Source organism: Myotis nattereri, assembly GCF_964212035.1.
Source record: "Myotis nattereri genome assembly, chromosome: 6".
NCBI classification, from domain to species: domain Eukaryota; kingdom Metazoa; phylum Chordata; class Mammalia; order Chiroptera; family Vespertilionidae; genus Myotis; species Myotis nattereri.
In genome coordinates, this window is record NC_138081.1 from 24,402,697 (window position 1) to 24,421,644 (window position 18,948).

Consider the following 18,948-nt stretch of genomic DNA (forward strand, 5'->3'; position numbering starts at 1 on the left):
AGTAATGCATAAATGCCTGGACTATCAGGACAGAAGTTGGAATCTGAGAGACTAAGATTGGCTGCTTCATATTTGCACGTTAGGCCTTTACAATTGATTTATTAGGCCTGCATTCTAAAGTGTATTTTATTCTGCTCCAAAGGCTGTTAATGAATTCTTTGACAGTGGCTGTTTGTCACACACATCTTCCTTCATTCAGAGAACCTAACCTGTTGGAATATTCCCCTGTTGAAGAGTTCGCTTTTCTATCTAGTGACATTTATCTTTATCTAAGGCCAGCTGCCTGCCTCCTCTTCAGTGCTCTGTTTATGGGGCTTGGACATCTATAAATGGAAACACTAGCTAACCCGAAATTATCGCCAGGGCTTCCTGATAGTGTCCTGGGCTTTCACAACTTGGAGTGTCCTGCAGTATCTAACATGTAAGCACGTCACATCATTTTCTAGACAGAATCCGAATCTCTCTTTTTCTGTTTCTCTCTCTCTCTCTCTTTATCATCATGGAATTTGAAAAGCACGAAAAAGGAAGCGTATTAAATGAGAATTTAGAGGAGAAGTTGACGGTAAGATCTGAGAGATTTAGCCTATACAGATTTATCACGTAATTGTCACAGTGAAGAAGCAGCTGCCACAGATTGGGAAAGTTGTGTTAGCCAGTCTGTTTTTTCATGTTTTTATGGTCAACAACCTTGAAGTGGAGAATTCCATGGGCTTTAGGAAAAATAATGTATTAAAGTTATTAAAAACTTTTCATTAGTAGAATGTGGGCTAAGTTGATTTAGTCAAACGATGTGCTTTACCTTCATTTTAAAAACCAGAATCAATTTATTTTGAGCCCTTGTTATGATTGCCTCAATACTAGAAAATTATTTTTATTTATTGATATAAAGCTTAGCAAATATTCATAGTCTAATTTCTCCTGGAGATACTAGGAATGTATATCAAGGAAAACATATCAGTATTATAGATGATTTTAATGTTTTATGGAATAAGTTAATGAACTTCTAATGTAAGGATAAAGTTTACAGAAAGTTGTTATTTATTTGCCATAAAAGTTATAAAAGTAACTTTACCTTGATGCCAAAAAATTAAATGTCAATGAACTACTGTGGTCAACTATACTTGCTCAGACAAATATGCTATAACCTTGAGCAGAATCATAGTTCACCTGATGGACATCAGAGGCTAATTATGTTTGTAAATTTACTGTTAATGGTAGAACAGAACATGGCTAATATTAATAGTCATGCAAGTAGCAAAAAGTAAAACCATATCGATTATAAAACCGTGGTTTTTTAAACTGAAGAGAATGCATTGTTCTGGATGCCTGAGGTTGAGATTTATGCACTATTAACGATATTAAAACTTGAATTATGAATAGAAGGACCATATTGAGTTGAAACTCTTGAAGTATATTAGAACTGTAAGGTCTTGCAGAAATATATTGGATTAAAATATAACCTTCACTTAAAGGATTTAGGTCATAATTTTGAATGTCAGTTGTGGACCTCTATGCACATGGTTGTCTAAACATGTAAAGGCCACAGACTATTTTGCTTTTTGACTGTTTTTAAAAGCCATATATTATTGTAGAACTAACCACGGGTTTTAAGTCAGAAATGTGTGGGCGAGAAGTCTTACATCACAACTTCTAAGTGTAGGACTGCGGGGTTTCCTTTAAGCTTTCTGAGTCTACGTTAATGTACTTGGAGTCAGGGAACAGTAATACCTAATTTGAAGGCTGTTTGAGGATTAAAAACTATGATGTATGTGAAATCCCTACACTGAGCCTATCGTTTGCAAATGACTTTCTTTGAAATAACATACCCAAAGTTTACTAATAAAGAGAGAGAAAGCTAAATGCATTTCAAAGTAAAAGAAAATTTCAGATATGCGAACTATAAAGACTTGCTTAATAATAATAAGACCTTTATGGAACCAGATAGACAGTAAGTAAGTGCATGAATAAAGAGTTGCTGTATGTTAGTGTGAAATTTGACCTAGATCTTCCTAGCAATGTTTTACAAGACGTTTTGCAAGTAAACATAGTGGACTTGGGGCAAGAGAACAAAAGTGAAAATGATCTCTTATTATTTGAAGTGATTTGATGTATAAACATTTCACTTTCTGGAAGGTCAGACTTTCTGCATGCCTGACTCTACCTGAAACACAGCTATCAATCTAGAATTGAGAACCTCCGTTGGAGAAAGTAGCACAAAATTTATGAACATTCTCTGGAGGAGAGGCCTAGGGCTAGCCTCTGATTAACTTCCAGAAGGTTGGAGAAAATGTGGGACAGATCAGAAGGCATGAGGACATCTAATCTGCACTGAGAAGGGATGGTTCCCAGCAGGGAGGGAACGCATTGAAGTTCAGTATTTGGGGCAACTGCCTGTACAAAGAAAACTAGATCCATAATTCAAACACCTTTCAGATATAGAAATTCTGATAACACTGTTAGCTTGTGTTCAGTATCTCAATGTAAGAGAAGAAAAATAGATATCTTTGAAAGATTTTAATAGACATTATTTTAGTTAAACACTTTGCCTGTTTTTGTGAATAAATATTCCAAAACTTCAACTCGTGGAGCAGTGTATTCCTTGCTAAAACCAACGTAATATAGTATGATTTGCTAGATTGCTGAATATGGTTTAAAATGTAGTTTTGTGGAGTTTAGTAAGTTCTGAAAGTTATTAAATTTATTTTAAATAGTTTATGAAGATGTGGTTTTTAAAAGGACAGAATATTTTGCCATTAAAATATTTACATATGCTTATAATACTGTTGAGTTATAATATACATCTTGTTTAAATTTAAAGGCATATTTATAAAGATCATTATCATGAACAATGTTCTAGTATATAACAATTAAATAATATGCATAGTTAGCTTTGTTTGAAAAAACTTTTAAATATAAGATTTGTAGCAAGTAAGAAAATCAGTGGTCAGTAGATTTAAAAAAATCATCAGTTCATTCTACCCAAAGATATAGACAAAAATAAATTAGGTTTCTTTAGTACATATGCAGTGTGGATTGTACCTTGTGGATTGCTACCTTTAGCTATTGACTTTTTGCCCTTAATTTGTTGCTCTTTGGTCATTAAAAGTAGATTTCTGGCTCCTTGACAACTGAAGGTTCTACTTTTACATCCATTCATCAATTGATAATCAGAAAATAATCTCATGATTTTCAAATCATTCAAAATGTCATAAATTTACCAATGCCAATCTAAATTCCTCATACATCGGTAGAGATCATCCCGGTTTTTCAACCATGAAAAAGAAAAATCAATTAGCATAGATTTATACAGACATTTTCACCCCTTGAAAAATCAGCGTATTAGGCTGTGTTGAACATTTTAGTCCAGTTTGATTCTGCAAAACCAGATTATATGAAAAGTCGTTTTTTGGAGGGAGTGGAGGAAGGGAGGGGGCTGTTTTGTAACAACTCTATTCAGTTTTGTTGATTCCACGATGATTAGTGTTTGTGCTGAATGGATCTTTTGTTTTTCCTGGTCAGGCTGGAATAACCATTGTATCACGTGTCTCCCAAAATATGCTTCTTGGACCTCTGATTTTCCAGCTGCCTCACAAAGAGGTGCTGTGGTCTATTCTCAGGGACATTTATGAAACTCTGTGTAGGGAGTTCACTAGGCAGTGTATTTCCCCATGGGGACTCATTGTATTCGAACATGCTGAAGGCTATGAGACCCTCTGGAGGTTAATCTAGTGTCTGTTAAACACCTTGCCAATATAGTGTTTTATAATATGTATATGCAGTGACAGTGAATATTTTAAGTAGTGTTCTCTGGGACACACTTTAAAATGATGTGTCAACATATCAATTGTCTGATTTTATTTGTGAGTTGCAGTTTCAGAATAATGATACACAGGACAATAAATTCAAGCTGGGAGTCATTTATATCTATAACATGAAGTTATTTCTGGAATAATTTTAAAAAATAAGTACCTGTCTATTTAGTACGTTTTAATAAATGAGTAAAACTGAGTCAAGAAATTCTGACTACTCTCCAAACTCTTTTTCTTTTCTATTATTCAATGCCTCAACAAAGAATTTCACTTACATTTATCTTCAGCTGAAATTTCTTAATGAAAAGGAACAATTCACATATTAATATAGCAGAAAGGATCATGCACCTCAGGGCATTCTGACATAATAATGGTTTCTCCAAGAGATAAGGCAAACAGATCTCATGCATAAATTTAATAATTTCTATCACATTTGTATAATATGTCTCAAGAGACAATTCCATCTTCCCAAGTAATAAATTTTTAATAAATATCACAAGAATAATGATAATAAGGGGATGTCATCCAGCTCCCTTTATATTGAGTTTTGGTAGACACATATCAAAACAGTAGACAATTTCTGAATATCATAAATATTACTTTATTGAGTAAAAGTAACTCTCTGAGTTTGAGAAATAAATTATATGTAATCTGACAGTGCATCACAAATTGGAAGCTGAAAACATTTTAAATAATAGAATTTTTACTTTTTACATTTAAAATATTTTAATTTATTTTGACCTTGATGGTGAAAGACTTATTCAATGATATATGAATGTTCTTATGATATCACACAAAAAAATCTTCTTGAGATTATGCCATTTCATTTTTAGTAGTACAATGAAAAAAAAAAGAAATTGAAGAAAATACTGTGGGTAAAGTGTAGAAACACAGAAAAAGGAAATTATGCATTTTAAAATTCTGTGATAATTCAGTGAAGCATAGCCCTTTAAATTAGGTTAAATTAGTTATTAATTCATAGCTTAATTAATACAAGTGAAATTAGTTATTTACTAGAAGAGATCTGTTGCAAACAAAAAACATGAAACTAGCACTTTGGTTACAACTCCCGATGTTATTATCTGCTGGCAAGTTAAAAATGTTAGGGAGCATCTTCAGAGATGCAGCCTAATGTCTATAAGAAATGTCCTAAAAAAACACCTCAAAATGAGTCTTTCACATCAATACACTTTTCTGGATGTCTATTTTGAGCAAGACAGGGTACTAAGAGCTACAATGGAAACACACATGATAAAGTCTTGGCCATCAAGGAGACTATTATGTTTTTTTAAAAAATTATTTATTGTTTAAAGTATTATATATAGTATTGCATATGTCTCATTTTCTTCCCATTGACCTTTCCCTGGCCACCCCCACACTCCCAGCACATGCCCTCACCACTGAGGCAGGGGGTCCCGCGGGAGTGAGGCCGATGGAGTCCTAACGAAGCATGTCCGACTCCGGAGACCAGGTTCAAAGACGCAGATCTGAGTTTATTGTGTAAGTGCAGCAACATATATAACATTCCAGACCAATCAGCAGTTTATACCATCCTTAGGGAAACCAATGGTGGGAAAGATCAGGGTACAATGTAGGGGCTCTAGGGGGCGTACTCACGTGGGAGCTGCCACTTCCCGGTGTGCCGAGGAAGCTTGTAGAGGCAGAGTGCGCTCACGCCATTGCATCTGCCACTGCACTGAGATAAATCTCCTGAGCTCTTCCCACACACCCCCCCTACTGTCTGTGTCCATGGATTATGCTTATACTAGTATGTGTGCATACAAGTCCTTTGGTTGATCTCTTCTCCCCCCTCCACACCAGCCCCCGCCTTCCCTCTGAAGTTTGATGGTCTGTTCGAGGTTTCTCTGTCTCTGGATATATTTTTGTTCATCAGTTTATGTTGTTCATTATATTCCAAAAATGAGTGAGATTATGTGATATTTATCTTTCTCCAGTTGGCTTAGTCTGCTTAGCATAATGCTCTCCATGTCCATCCATGCTGTTGCAAATGGTAAGAGTTCTTTCTTTTTTACAGCAGCATAATATTCTATTGTGTAGATGTACCATAGTTTTCTAATTCACTCATCTGCAATGGGCACATAGGCTGTTTCCAAATCTTAGCTATGGTGAATTGTGCTGCCATGAACATAAGGGTGCATATATCCTTTCTGATTGGTGTGTCTGATTTCTTGGGATATATTTCTAGAAGTGTGGTTACTGGGTCAAATGGGAGTTCCATTTTAAATTTTTTTGAGGAAACTCCATACTGTTCTCCACAGTGGCTGCACCAGTTTGCATTCTCATCAGCAGTGCAAGAGGGTTCCTTTTTCTCCGCATCCTCGCCAGCACTTGTTGTTTGTTGATTTGTTGATGATTGCCATTCTGACAATGGTATCTCATTGTCATTTTGATTTGCATCTCTCAGATGATGTGACTTTGAACATGTTTTCTTATGTCTCTTGGACTTCTGTATGTCCACTTTCGAAAAGTGTCTATATAAGTCCTTTGCCCATTTTTTGATTGAATTGTTTATCTTCCTTTTGTTAAGATGTATGAGTTCCCTATAAATTTTGGAAATTAGGCCCTTATCAGATATAACATTGGCAAATATATTCTCCCATGCAGTGGGCTTTCTTGTTTTGTTGATGGTTTCTTTTGAGACTATTATGTTTTGATTATGAAATAATAATGGTAAGTTTTAGTAGCTTGGGAATATTCTAAGTGGACCAAATAAAAACCTCCCAAATTTGTTTTTCCTCATGTAGATTTACAACAGCAAGTCTATAATTATTCATCAGAATGTTTTAACAAAGGGAGCAATTTAAAGCATTTTATGTAGTAACATATTGTTTTTCATCATAATATTTTCAACTGGAGGAGGTCATCCAGCGGATATGACCACTGGTTGACCCATGAGTTGGACCCTGGGCAATCAGAGGCTCCCCCCAACTCCTGTTCTTGGAATGTACATTATCCCCTGCACCGTTCCTACAGTGGGAGCTGTTTTCAAAGACATGGTCATGAGAGTAAGGTATTGTTGAGAAGATCTGGATGACTTAGAGGACTGAGCCCAGTTAATATTCTGGTGGGCAGGCGCAGAAATCTAATTGTCTTGTGGCTGCCCAAGATAAACTTCACATGTAAGTTCCTTTGCTTATTAAACCTACCACCTACCAATCTGGAGGGGTCTGCTTTTCATGTCTCCTTGTTCTTCATGTAAGTGGGCCAGTTTCAAATTTCACTCAGGAAGCTCCCAATTTTTTGAACTGACATCTACATCTATATTTATTTTTCTAACTGTATCTCAACAGAATAATTGGTTATAGGCACTTAGCAAGCACTGACATACTTGAAGAAAAAAATTATACTGCTGTTGTTTCTGATGTGTCATTTAGAGATTATTTTCAGTAAGGGCATGAATGTTGTTTCTGATTTATACATAATTCCTGACAAGACAACATCATATAATAAAATAAGTGGTAAATTTAGGGTGAAAAATCTCTGGAGGTGAGGTACTAGATTTATGTATCTTTCTATCACAATTGATTGCCCTGGATCCTTAAACTAATTTGGTAGATCAAAATGAAGGAAAGATGAAAACAAACCAACAATGACATTTCCTTTTCTTTGGCATTTGATTATTTATTTTGGAAACCTCCTTCCATTTCTCTGCCACTTGTCAGAGTGGACCAATGACTCTTACGATGTTCTGGATTTTATTGATAAAGTTGCATGGAATGCCCATTGTGTCTGCATGGCCATTCTGATGGTAGGGGATGTGAGTTCATTTGTCCCAAACTTTAGTTCCTTATGCTGCTGGCTCATGTTTGCTTTTATGGTTGACACTATCATGGAGAATGGTAGGCATTTGGGCATCTTTAAGAATGCTGCTGGTCTTTCTAACATGTTTGTGGTACTTACCAGGATGGCCTATTCATCAACAGTATATTTTGAATTTATTATTCCCTTTTCTCCATAGAGGACCAGAGCTCTGTAAAAAGGTGACATTTAAAATACTCTGTGGAAATAATTAAAAAACACACACAGATGGGCAGTAATGAACAAAATTTTATGGTTAGTGCCTCAATAAGTATCCTTCAACTGGAAGACAAGTAGAAGAAATTCAGAACTAGGATGCTCTGAAGTTCTGAGCTCAGTGTTGCATATAAAATTTTAGTATGATTAATTTCTTCCCTTTTCTAAGGGAGCTAAGAGATCTCTGAAGAGTCAGTGAATTGGATATAGGATTCATCAGTTTGTACCTGGTATTAGATAGTTCACTGATAATGTTTTACACAGAATTGAGACATCCCTCAAGCATCATAGGTAATAATATTCTGGTTTTACTCCACTGAAGATGTATAGTTGCAAAGAGTAACCATAAACGCTGATTATTTGGTATGTCAAAGTTGAAAAACTAAATAATTGGTCTTAAAATCTTTTTTTACATAAGAAATAATTCCACCCTGACCTCTTTCTGGCCTCCTCTTCACAGAGCCACTAACAAATACATTTTTATAAGGTAAAAGTTATTTTATTTTTTAATTTGAATTTATAAAGAGCTTATAAAACTCACTACCAAAAACCCCAAACAATCCAATTAAGAAGCATGCAAACGACCTGAATAGACACGTCTTCAAAGAGGACACAAAGATGGCCAATACACACATGAAAGGATGCTCAATGTCACTAATCAACAAATTTTCAAAAATACATTAGGACTCTGCAGCATGAAATTCAAAAAAGAAGGAAGGAGGTGAGATGCCATGATAATGGTGGACTATAGGGATCAATGGGAAATTACTAAGCAGTGGGAATTGAAATCATAATGGTCATAATTGCAGAATAATGAGTTTTGCATAATGTAGAATGATAAATTGCAGAATGATGATAATGGAGAAATGATGAGTTAGGGCAGGTGAGTGCATGCAGGTGTTCTGTGTACCATCCTACATATCTGTGAATACTGAAACAAAGAGCTCAGAGCCCGTGCCTTTGGGGTGTGTGTGTGTGTGTGTGTGTAGGGGTGTGTGTGTGTGTGTGTGTAGGTGTGTGGTGGGAGGACTTCTTCCAAAGAAAAGGCCTCCATCTCTCCCTAAGTGCCATCTAGTATGGTAAACAGCATGTTGTATCTGAGTTTAGGAGATCAGTATTGGTGTTAAAGTTGTGTTTGTGTGGCCTTTGACAAATCACTTAACCTTTGGTCTCCTAATCTACAAAGTGGGAGGTTGGGTTGAATTTGCAAAGATTGATATGCTCTTTAGAATTTTATAAGTCTGCAGAAAATGTCCTTTGGCTGTGTCCTTACTAAATCCTTTCCATGTCAAATAATGCTTGTTTAGAAACCTTTAAGTAGCTCATATTTTTAAGTCATCACTGACCAAATGTAAAACAAAAGTCCTGGTTATTAGATTAAACCTTGTCTGTGTCACAGAATGTTTATAGTTTAGTACTCATGAGTTGAATTACATATATTTCCTATATTTTCCCTGTGAAACAATAAAGATTTAAGGGTTGGGTTGTGGGTGAAAATTATGGAATAGATGAAGAAAGTATCCTCAATATTAACATTGAAACATTATCAAAACAAAGCATTCCATTTTCTTATAATATTATATAAAATAAAGTGGATGGCGTGTTTTCATCAGAAATACAAAAATTAGAAAATATAAGGTCAGTGTTTTAAATGTTATTTCTAAAATGGTTTCTTTAGCTCTTATTCATTCCCCATTGTAGTTCTCACTACTCCCTGCAAAGTACCTGACACAGATATCATAGTCCCTTTACGACTCTAATTTTAGTCCCTTCGCATCGCTGGAGGTTGGGGAAAAGTGGACTGTGTAGAAATGGCAAAATCCCAGCCACCAATTCCATTTCTCTTATTTCTTTAAGAAAAATGAGGGCTGTGTTTATTAGAACCCAGGAGGGGAGGTGAAAGTAAAGTGAAACTGATAAGGATCGATATTTCAACTTCATGGTTCCAATGAAGTTCTGGAAGCCATCCAGTCCTTTGAAAACCACTGCTGATGAAAGCAGTGTCTGCCGATAATGTAAGTCTGAGATGCACTGTTTCAGTGGATCTTTTGATACAGCTCTGTGATGGTGAATAACAGAAGGGAGATGGATTGCAGGCTTTAACGGAGCTGTGCTTTCACAGTGACGTTTATAACACACTGTATGTGCGGTGAAATGTTTTCTAGGTTCTCATTGTGGGAATTACAATTACTTACATATCTAGGTGTTCCGTCCCAAGTCCGGCTCCCCTCAGGGAATGACAAATAGACTGTTGTATTAGTGATGTAATTGCTTAGAGAGTCATGGGTTTTATTTTGCTACATGATCTTCATAAATATAAGGAAGTGATTTTTTTTTTTTAATGGTGAGAGGATGTCTGTGGTTTAATTGCTGGTCTTTCTCTTTTATTTATAACCTTAAATTTTCTCAAGGGGCCTTTCATCAATTTTCTTCTCAGTTAATGGGCGTTTTCCTTGCATGTGTTGCTTCTGCAAAAGACGTCACCCCCAGCTTGTTCTCCAAAAAAGGCCTCGTGCCCTTGTCAGAATGTAGCAATTCAGAGACCACCTCATGCTTTTAAATACAAACTTGATGACATTCATCTCAGGAGCAGATGAGAGAGCCCATAGGCTTGCTTTCCTGAACCTGTTATAATTTCTCTGGGATATCATGCCCTAGGGGGAGACTGAAGGAGGAAAATGTCAGCATGAATTAATAAGCTTATCACAGAGACTTCCTTTAGAATATGTGAAGGAACTGTGAAAAATAAACTTTTCATTCCTATTTTCTTTTTCCTGTTGAATTCAGCTTTCTGTCTGAGATATCCTGCATGTTTGTTGTTCCATCTGCTTCTGCTCATTCATTCTTCTACCCACCCACCCATCCACCCACCCACCCATCCATCCACCCACCCATCCATCCACCCACCCACCCATCCACCTGTCCGTCCGTCCATCCATCCATCCATCCATCCATCCATCCATCCATCCATCCTGTGAGTCCTTTGCTCGCAGCTTCTTGGCCTCCTGGTTGGTGCTATTCCTTTGCATGGGGTGCGGACGGAGAAGGGGTAACTGGTCTTAGAGATTTTGAATCAGTTCTCTTCTTTGCAATCCTACCACAGTCATAACCCCCATGGGGTTCGCCTTTCCCGATTCTGGTGGGCTATCCAGGGCTTGGAAAGGCATTTATTAGGGCCCCTTCCTGGCTGTGGCTCTGCATCATCTAGCAATAAACCTCCATCTCCTTTTTATCTTCCAGAGATTTATAATATGCTTTTCCAGACTGATGCTCCTCCCCTGCCTGATCTCTAACTGTTGTGGATGTATTATTTTAAATTCCTATACTCTCATTTTAAGGGGGTCAAGAGAAGGATATGAGAGAAACTCATGTGTTCCATCAGCCACCTGGAACCAGAAGCCCCTCGATTGATTTTTAAAGTTCTTCCTTTAAGTGTTTTTTTTCAATAGTTGGTAAGCATTGTGGAGCATCCCTATTCTTCATTGAGAGATAAATGGCATTATGTATAGGATATGCTAAAGGACATGCCAAAAAAGATTCTGAGCATATGACTGAAAAAATTATGCCATTTTTAGAAGTTTGGAAATTAAAAATTAAGAAAGTTATAGTTTTTACCTTCCTTCTTTGTGCCAAAGTGGTTTTATTGGTTAAACGAAAGGACTTTGGGGTGAGGATTCAAGTCTAGGCTCAACGAATACAAGCCACAGTTTCCTCATCTGTAAAATGGGATATGACTTGCCTCCCAGGGCTGTTATATGGGTTGAAATGACAAAATCTTTGAGAAGTGCCCATGCATAGTAAATACTAAAAAAACCGGTAGTTATTAGAGTGAGGAGAATAATAGTCATGTATAGTTAACTTTCTTGTGTCCGGAGAAACGCTGGCTTTGTGATGGGTGTTTGTTGTCTTCAGACCACATGCCATTTTAAACTGACCATTAGAACAGAGGCAATGCTTACTTTCCCACTAGGCAGTGAGCCACCACCAAGACTTTAAGTTTTAATTGTACGTCTGTGCTGGGCAGACTGACAGAGATTAAAAGTAAGAGTGTTTAAAACATGATGACTTTTCTGAAAGATATTATGTCATGGCCTTAGCAGAGAATGACTATATTACATGAATACAAGTACTGTATAGAGATAGGACTTAATGGCTAAATTGTGAGTTATAAATAATTAGGACCATACTTAATATGTGGCTCATACAATTAATAACAATATACCCCAAACTGCTAGACTTATCAAGGCAGGGGAAGAATATTGGTGAGTAGAAGGAGGTTTATGGAAAGCATCCTGTGTGTGTGTGTGTGTGTGTGTGTGTGTGTGTAAAATGTTCAAAAGAGGAACATAAATATGGTTAGCAGCACTATCTGATTTTAAAACGTTTTAAATCCAGAAGCGATTTATTCTTTATTGGATATCTTAATTTATGTCTCTTAGCTTCATCAGGTATTTTTCTTCCTGCATGCAAGATATTTTCTTGGAAAGAGACACTTCCAATAGTTAGTTTTTTTACTTAGGATTTTTTTCTATAAAACATATAGTTTCACATACTACAAGTAGAACTGTAAATTAATATAACTTTTCTGGAGCCTAATATGCATGGAGGCCTTAAATATTTATATATTTACTGACCAGGTAATTCTATTCTGGGATTCTGTTTGAAGTGAAGAAATATACAAATATTTAGTTATGATGTTTATTACAATGTTTTTTAAATAAAATATTCATTGGTAAAAATAATGGACACAGTAGTCGATTTACTGATCTATAATAGCATACAGGGAAATTTAAGGGCATTTATACAGTGGACAATATGCTACATTTTTTCTATACAAATACAAATGGTATGCAAAGAGGAATGATTCCTTTATGGACCCTCTATGTTGGCAGAACATTGGCATGCAAATCAGTGAATACATTTGTGCAGCACATTTCTTATAGCTAAGCCGTAGAATCTTAATAGTCCAAATAAAGGCCAAATTACCATGGGTTGAATTGTATTTTTCAGTTTCACTGATATTTCAAAGAGCTCACAATGACTTTTTTCATAATAATCTTGCATTTTTATGATCCTGCTGAATTGTTGAGATTTTATCTGAGAAGATTGAAAGGTACGCTGGTATTTGGTGGTTTATTCTTCATCTGAGAGCAGATTTATGGACACCTTGGGTGCTTTCATCTTTTTGCCTAAACAGCCTTGGCCACCGGCAGACCGCAATTCTTCAAGGTCAGGGTCTTAGTTTTTCTGGCACTGAGGGCTGTGTCTGACACCTGGCAAATGGCCCTCAATAACGCTTGTTTAAACTGCAGAGGCATGGCTTTTACCTGTTGCTCTGTGTGTGCCTGTGTGAAGCACTCTATCTGACTTGACAAGTGGTAGGGATCCCTAACTGAGCCTACACTGAATTCACCGAGGTTCTGCCACATCTGGAGAGCTGATAGTTTGGCACTTTCAAAGGATTGGCTTGAAGCGCCTCGCAGGAAGAGGCTTATCCCCAGGTCCCAAGGGAAAATCAGATGAGATACCTTCGTTGTTTGTTCAGAAAAAAACAGTGACCCTGAGGATAGCAGGCTGCCTCCCCTTCTGATTGACTTCAAACTCAACCTCATCAATTTTGCTTGTGAATGGAAATGGACAGAGTTGTTTTCCGTAAAATCTTTGAGCAATGTGAAAAGTACTAAATGTCCACATGCTTGATGCTAGAAGCTTCGGCAGAGGTGTCAGCATGCTCAACACAGAGCCCTGGACACCTTGGTGTGGCTGTGGCTGTTGGCAGGCAGCCCTGGCATTGGTGGCAGACTTGCAGATTGGCACTGACAGCAGCAAGCCAGAAGGTGACAGGGAGAAAATGGCAGACTCCATACGTATTAGCCAAAGTGCTAATGAAATGATTTTAGAGGTTGTGGAACTTTCTCATAGTGGATAGAAGGACAGCCATAAAGATACTATTTTAGCACCTTTCTTTTTTAAATCCTCACTCCAGGATATTTTTTTCCATTAATTATTAGAGAGAGTGGAAGGGAGGGAGAGAAAGAGAAACATCAACGTGAGAGAAACACATATAGATTGGTTGCCTCCTGCATGCACTCCTGACCAGGGATGGTGGTCAAACCTGCAACCCAGGTAGGTGTCCTTGACTGGGAATCGAACCAGTGCCCCTTCAGTGGGTGGGCCTAATGCTCTAACCACTTAGTAACATTGGCCAGGGCTTTAGTACCATTTTAAAAATTAATTTTACCGTGTTTTTGCCCCAAGAATAGGTTATATCTACATTGCACTTGTAGAAATTAAGTACTATAGAAATAGCACTCAGTATTAGATACTTTCAGATATCCAGAAACTCTTTACCACTGGCAGTTTTAATTAATGAGATATTTATGAAATAAATAAAATCTGCATTACCCATTGAGAACTTTTATGTTCATTTTGGGGTTATATTTTGCTTAGATTCCTTTTCTTATCCTCCGTGGCTGAGAGGTAGATTCTTCTCTCTCATACTCTGCAATAACAACTGTAGAGTATGGATGAGGCAGAACAGAGTACTTGAGATACCAGGCACTTTTGTACATCTGGTTTGAGTTTGTTTTTATAATACTTGAGATGTAAAAGCAATCATTTTCTTGCTTCCCCCAGGTACAGTACCCCCTCCTTACTTGTGGTTTTGCTTTCTGCCATTTCAGTTACCTGTAGCCAACCATGGTTCAAAAGTATTAAATGGAAAATGAAAGAAATGAACAATGTGTAGGTTTTAAACTGCTTACCCTTCTGAGTTGCATGATGAAATCTCGAGCAGTCCCTCGCGAGAGGTGAACCACCCCTTTGTGGAGCGTTGCCATGCTTAGATGCTCTGCACCTGGTAGTCCCTTGGTAGCCGACTCGGTTATCAGATGGACTGTGGTGGTATCACAGTGTTTGTGCTCAAGTGATCCTTATTCTACTTCATGATGACCCCAAAGTGCAAGAGTAGTGATGCTGGTGATTCGAGTATGCCAAAGAGAAGCCATATATTTCTTCCTTTAAATAAAAAGGTGAGTACAGTACAATAAGATATTTTGAGAGAGCGATCATATTCACATAACTTTTATTGCAATATATAGTTATAATTGTTCTATTTTATTATTAGTTATTGTTGTTACTCTGACTGTGCCTAATAAATAAATTAACTTTTACCACAGTATATATGTATAGGAAAAAGCATAGTATGCCTAGGGCTTAGTATTATCTGTAATTTTGGGGTCTTGGAAAATATCCCCCTCAGGTAAGGGTATACTACTGTATTTAAAGTTCTTGGTACAATTTTAGATGGGCCTTTTCAATAACTGTAGGAAAGAGCGAGCCTGTTGTTATTGGAACATGCTGAGTGCCTTTCTTCTGAGAATATCTTTTTTTGTTGATATTTTATCATTAATGGACAGCTGTTAGTGTTTTAATTCGGTAGCCCAAATAATTTAAGGCATTATTCTTACAAAGTATTTTAATTTGAATTTTTAATGCAATAGCAAGCTTTACAACAAAGTCTTTAGTGACCGATAGTTTAAGAAAACCAGTAATTTTGCCTGCATGTTGGTAATATTGATGACGGTTAGGGCATGTTCCACATCCTAGGAAGTAGGTGAACCACTTCCCTGGCAATCTTCACCAAACTCTAGGGGGTGGATGATGATGTCCTCATTTTACAGTTGAAATGAATCTAAAGTCAGTTGCCTCAGACACACAGAAAGTTAAGTGGAAGCGTTCGGTCTCAGGACAAGGAGTCCAGAACCCACACTCCTCACCACCCCTATACCCCTCTCACGTCCAACCCAAAACCTCAGCTCCCTCTTTGTGGAGATTTTTTTGTTTTGTTTTCCTCAGAGTGAACACATTCTTTGTGTTTACTCCAATGTACAACAATCAAATAATCAAAGCTGATATTTACCTCGAGGGGACTTTATTATTCTTTGTTCTCAGAAGATTAGACTTGAAAGTTTCAACCTTCTAATCACATGCTTAGTTGTCCTGGCAACGAGCCCCTATCCTGTATGGTACTATTGGTATTTATTTGCAAGTATCAGGCTTCTTTATACAATAGGTAGATTTCTTATTCTTATTTAACAGGGGAACATTTCACCCTCTTATTGAGGGTGAAATGAGGCCTTATTTTATTTATTTTAATCCTTACCCATGGAGTGAGGATATTTTTTCCATTGAATTTTATTTTTTTCCCACCAATGGTTCTGTGGCATTTTTTTCTTTTCTGTTTATTTTTTTAAAAATATATTTTTTATTGTTGAATATTACAGATATCTCTCATTTTCCTCCCATTCCCAACCTCCTCTCAGCCCCTACCCACCTGCACCCCTAGGTCTTCACCACCATATTGCCCATGTCCAGGGGCTATGCATATCTATCTATATATAAAACCTTAATATGCAAATAGACTGAACGATGGGATAACTGAACAACTGAACAACCGGTCGCTATGACGTGTGCTGACCACCAGGGGGTGTGCGTGGAACATGGCGGGCGTTGGCAGCAGGTGGCAGAGTGCGGAATATGGCGGGCGTTGGCTGTGGTGGGATGGTGGAGCAGGTGAGCGGCGGTGCCAGACCAAGGCAGGGCGCTGGTTGCTGTCATCAGGACGAGCCTCTGGTGGTTACTGAAAATTCTTTGCTCCCATGCATCACGGTCCCACGGGTGCTTGAACCTGCTGCCAGCGCCAGCCCCGTTCACACCCGCTGCCAGTGCTGGAGCCACCACTCACACTCACTGCCAGCACCAGAGCTGCCATTCACACCTGCTGCCTGCATCGGTTCCGGTCTAGATTGCTTGGTGCCATCAGTGGGTGCGAGCAGCTGCTGCTGGCCCTGACCGCCCCTGAGGGCTTCTCTACCTCCCCCTGCTCCTGAGTGGTGATTGGGGCAGCAGCCACCACTCACACCTGCTGACGGCGCCAGCCCCGCTCACACCCACTGCTGGCACCGGCCCAAATCACTCCATGCCATCAGCGAGTGCAAATGGGACTGGCACCATCAGCGTGTGGGAGCTGCAGTGGCAGGAGCAGGGCTGCCAGCAGACAGGACTGGGGACCACAGTGAAAAGGGCTGGGCAGGGGCGCGGAGGATGGGCCAAGACCCACCCCTGTGCCCACTGCAGCCTCATGGCCTACAGTTCCTTTCAAGGTGCACGAATTTGTGCACTGGACCCCTAGTCCAGGGATCCTCAAACTACGGCCCGCGGGCCACATGCGGCCCACCGAAAACATTTATCCGGCCCGCCGAGTGTTTTTGCCGCCACTGCCTGTTGCTTAGCAGCCAACTCATCCGGGGCCCGCAGTGCGCATGTGTGGAATGTGCGCCGCACTCTCTGACTCCCCTCCTTCTCTCTGTCTCTCGACTCCTCCTCTCAGTCTTGGGTGTGATTGGACGAGTCATGAGCTTGCCTGTGCAGAGCCTGCTGCTGCCTGAGGACCAAGGTAAGAACAAGTTAGGATTTATTTTTTTTTGAAGTTAGGAGGTCTATTTTTTTTTTATTTTGCAGTTAGTAGGGCCTTTTTTTTTTGATGTTAGGAGAGCCTTTTTTTTTTTTTTGAAGTTTTGTTTTTTTATTTCAAAATAAGATATGTGCAGTGTGCATAGGAATTTGTTCATAGTTTTTTTTTAAACTATAGTCCGGCCCTCCAACGGTCTGAGGGACAGTGAACTGGCCCCCTGTTTAAAAAGTTTGAGGACCCCTGCCCTAGTCTATACATATATAAAAGCCTAAGCGACCGAATGACTGAACGACCAGTCGCCCAGTGGGGAGTGTGCAGGAGGCAGCTGATCGATGTTTCTCTCTCATCGATGTTTCTAACTCTCTATCCCTTTCCCTTCCTCTCTGTAAAAAATCAATAAAATATATTTTAAAAAAAATATTACCCTTGGAGAGGCACAGGAGCATAGTAAGTGTTTGTGGCATTTATTGATCTTGTCCTTGGTTTACCCTGGACCATGAGTAATCAGAGGTTCAAGCACTCAGAAGGGGGTCTCTAATAGGTTTCATGACTTTTCCCCACGTCATGTCCTGCTTTTGTTCTCATTTGATTGATAATTCAGTGTATGTTTGGCAAAGAATTGGTAATAATACTCCCAATGTTCCTATTATCCTAAGAGCTGGGGCATGTCATACAGCTGTAGTTCCACTAGCCTTGACTCCACATGTTTGATGTCTGAAATCTTGCCAATCTTCCATGGCTTTCCATGTAATCCAAAATGATCACCTGGGTCCACATAGGGGATTTCTTCTCAAAGGACATTTGTTAGCCACTAAACCTGAGTGAATGCTTTTGCCTGTGTGTGTATGTGAATATGAGAGAGAGAGAGAGAGAGAGAGAGAGAGAGAGAGAGAGAGAGAGGAAGAGGGAGAGAAAGAGAGAGAAAGATATTTAAAATGTGGTAAAAGAGGTCTTAATAGGTGCCTCCAAATAATTATATTGTTCTCCATCATGATTTGGGTAAAGGCAATATCCTGTGAAGTGGAATTGTCTATGAATGGATCCGGGCAGGACTGTGGGCAGATTGTGATGGCCAGGGGTCAGGCAGCCTGGGCACGGGTGTAGGCAATTCTCTCCTCACTTGTAAACTTACAGTTTCACACACAAAAAAGCAGTTCTAATAAAGAAATTTTTCCCCTGGAAAGAAAGGGGGGGGTATCATATGTTAGTTCTTGGGAGGCTTTGAAGAAATTTATTAGACTTTTTGAGAAAGCAAAAGTCAGCAGCCTGGGGGTACATTTTCATAGGGGAAAGACCATTCTGAAAAAGAGATTGATGGATTTCACAGGGGAAGGTTGTGGGTAATGGTCCAAACACAGTTGACAGTGCTGAGTGCATAAAATGTCATCTTGGATTCAGAGATGGAATCACAGCTCTGATGCCTTCCAGCTGTGGCGATGTCTTTGGCAACTTTTAGTGGCCTAAATTTTCCTCTTTAAAGTGTTGTTACGAATATCTATTGATGATACAGGGTTGGGCAAAAGTAGGTTTATAGTTGTGAGTACATGAAAATTTATTCTTGTAATATTATTTATTAATTATTGTTTTTCTATATGAACAACTGTAAACCTACCTTTGTCTACCCCTTAA

General features: G+C 38.5%; 1 protein-coding gene across 4 annotated transcripts in view; it reads left to right on the forward strand.

Moving 5' to 3' along the window:
- The first annotated feature begins 397 nt into the window (after positions 1-397).
- Positions 398-18,948, forward strand: part of MLIP (muscular LMNA interacting protein) — a 252,035-nt gene continuing 233,484 nt past the window's right edge. For 2 of the 4 annotated variants that reach the window (XM_081095070.1, XM_081095069.1), the window contains exon 1: positions 398-562. In XM_081095070.1, the coding sequence (XP_080951196.1) occupies positions 500-562 (63 nt within the window). In that variant the 5' untranslated portion in view covers positions 398-499. The remainder of the gene's footprint in view (positions 563-18,948) is intronic. The other 2 variants (XM_081095072.1, XM_081095071.1) reach the window with 1 other exon arrangement.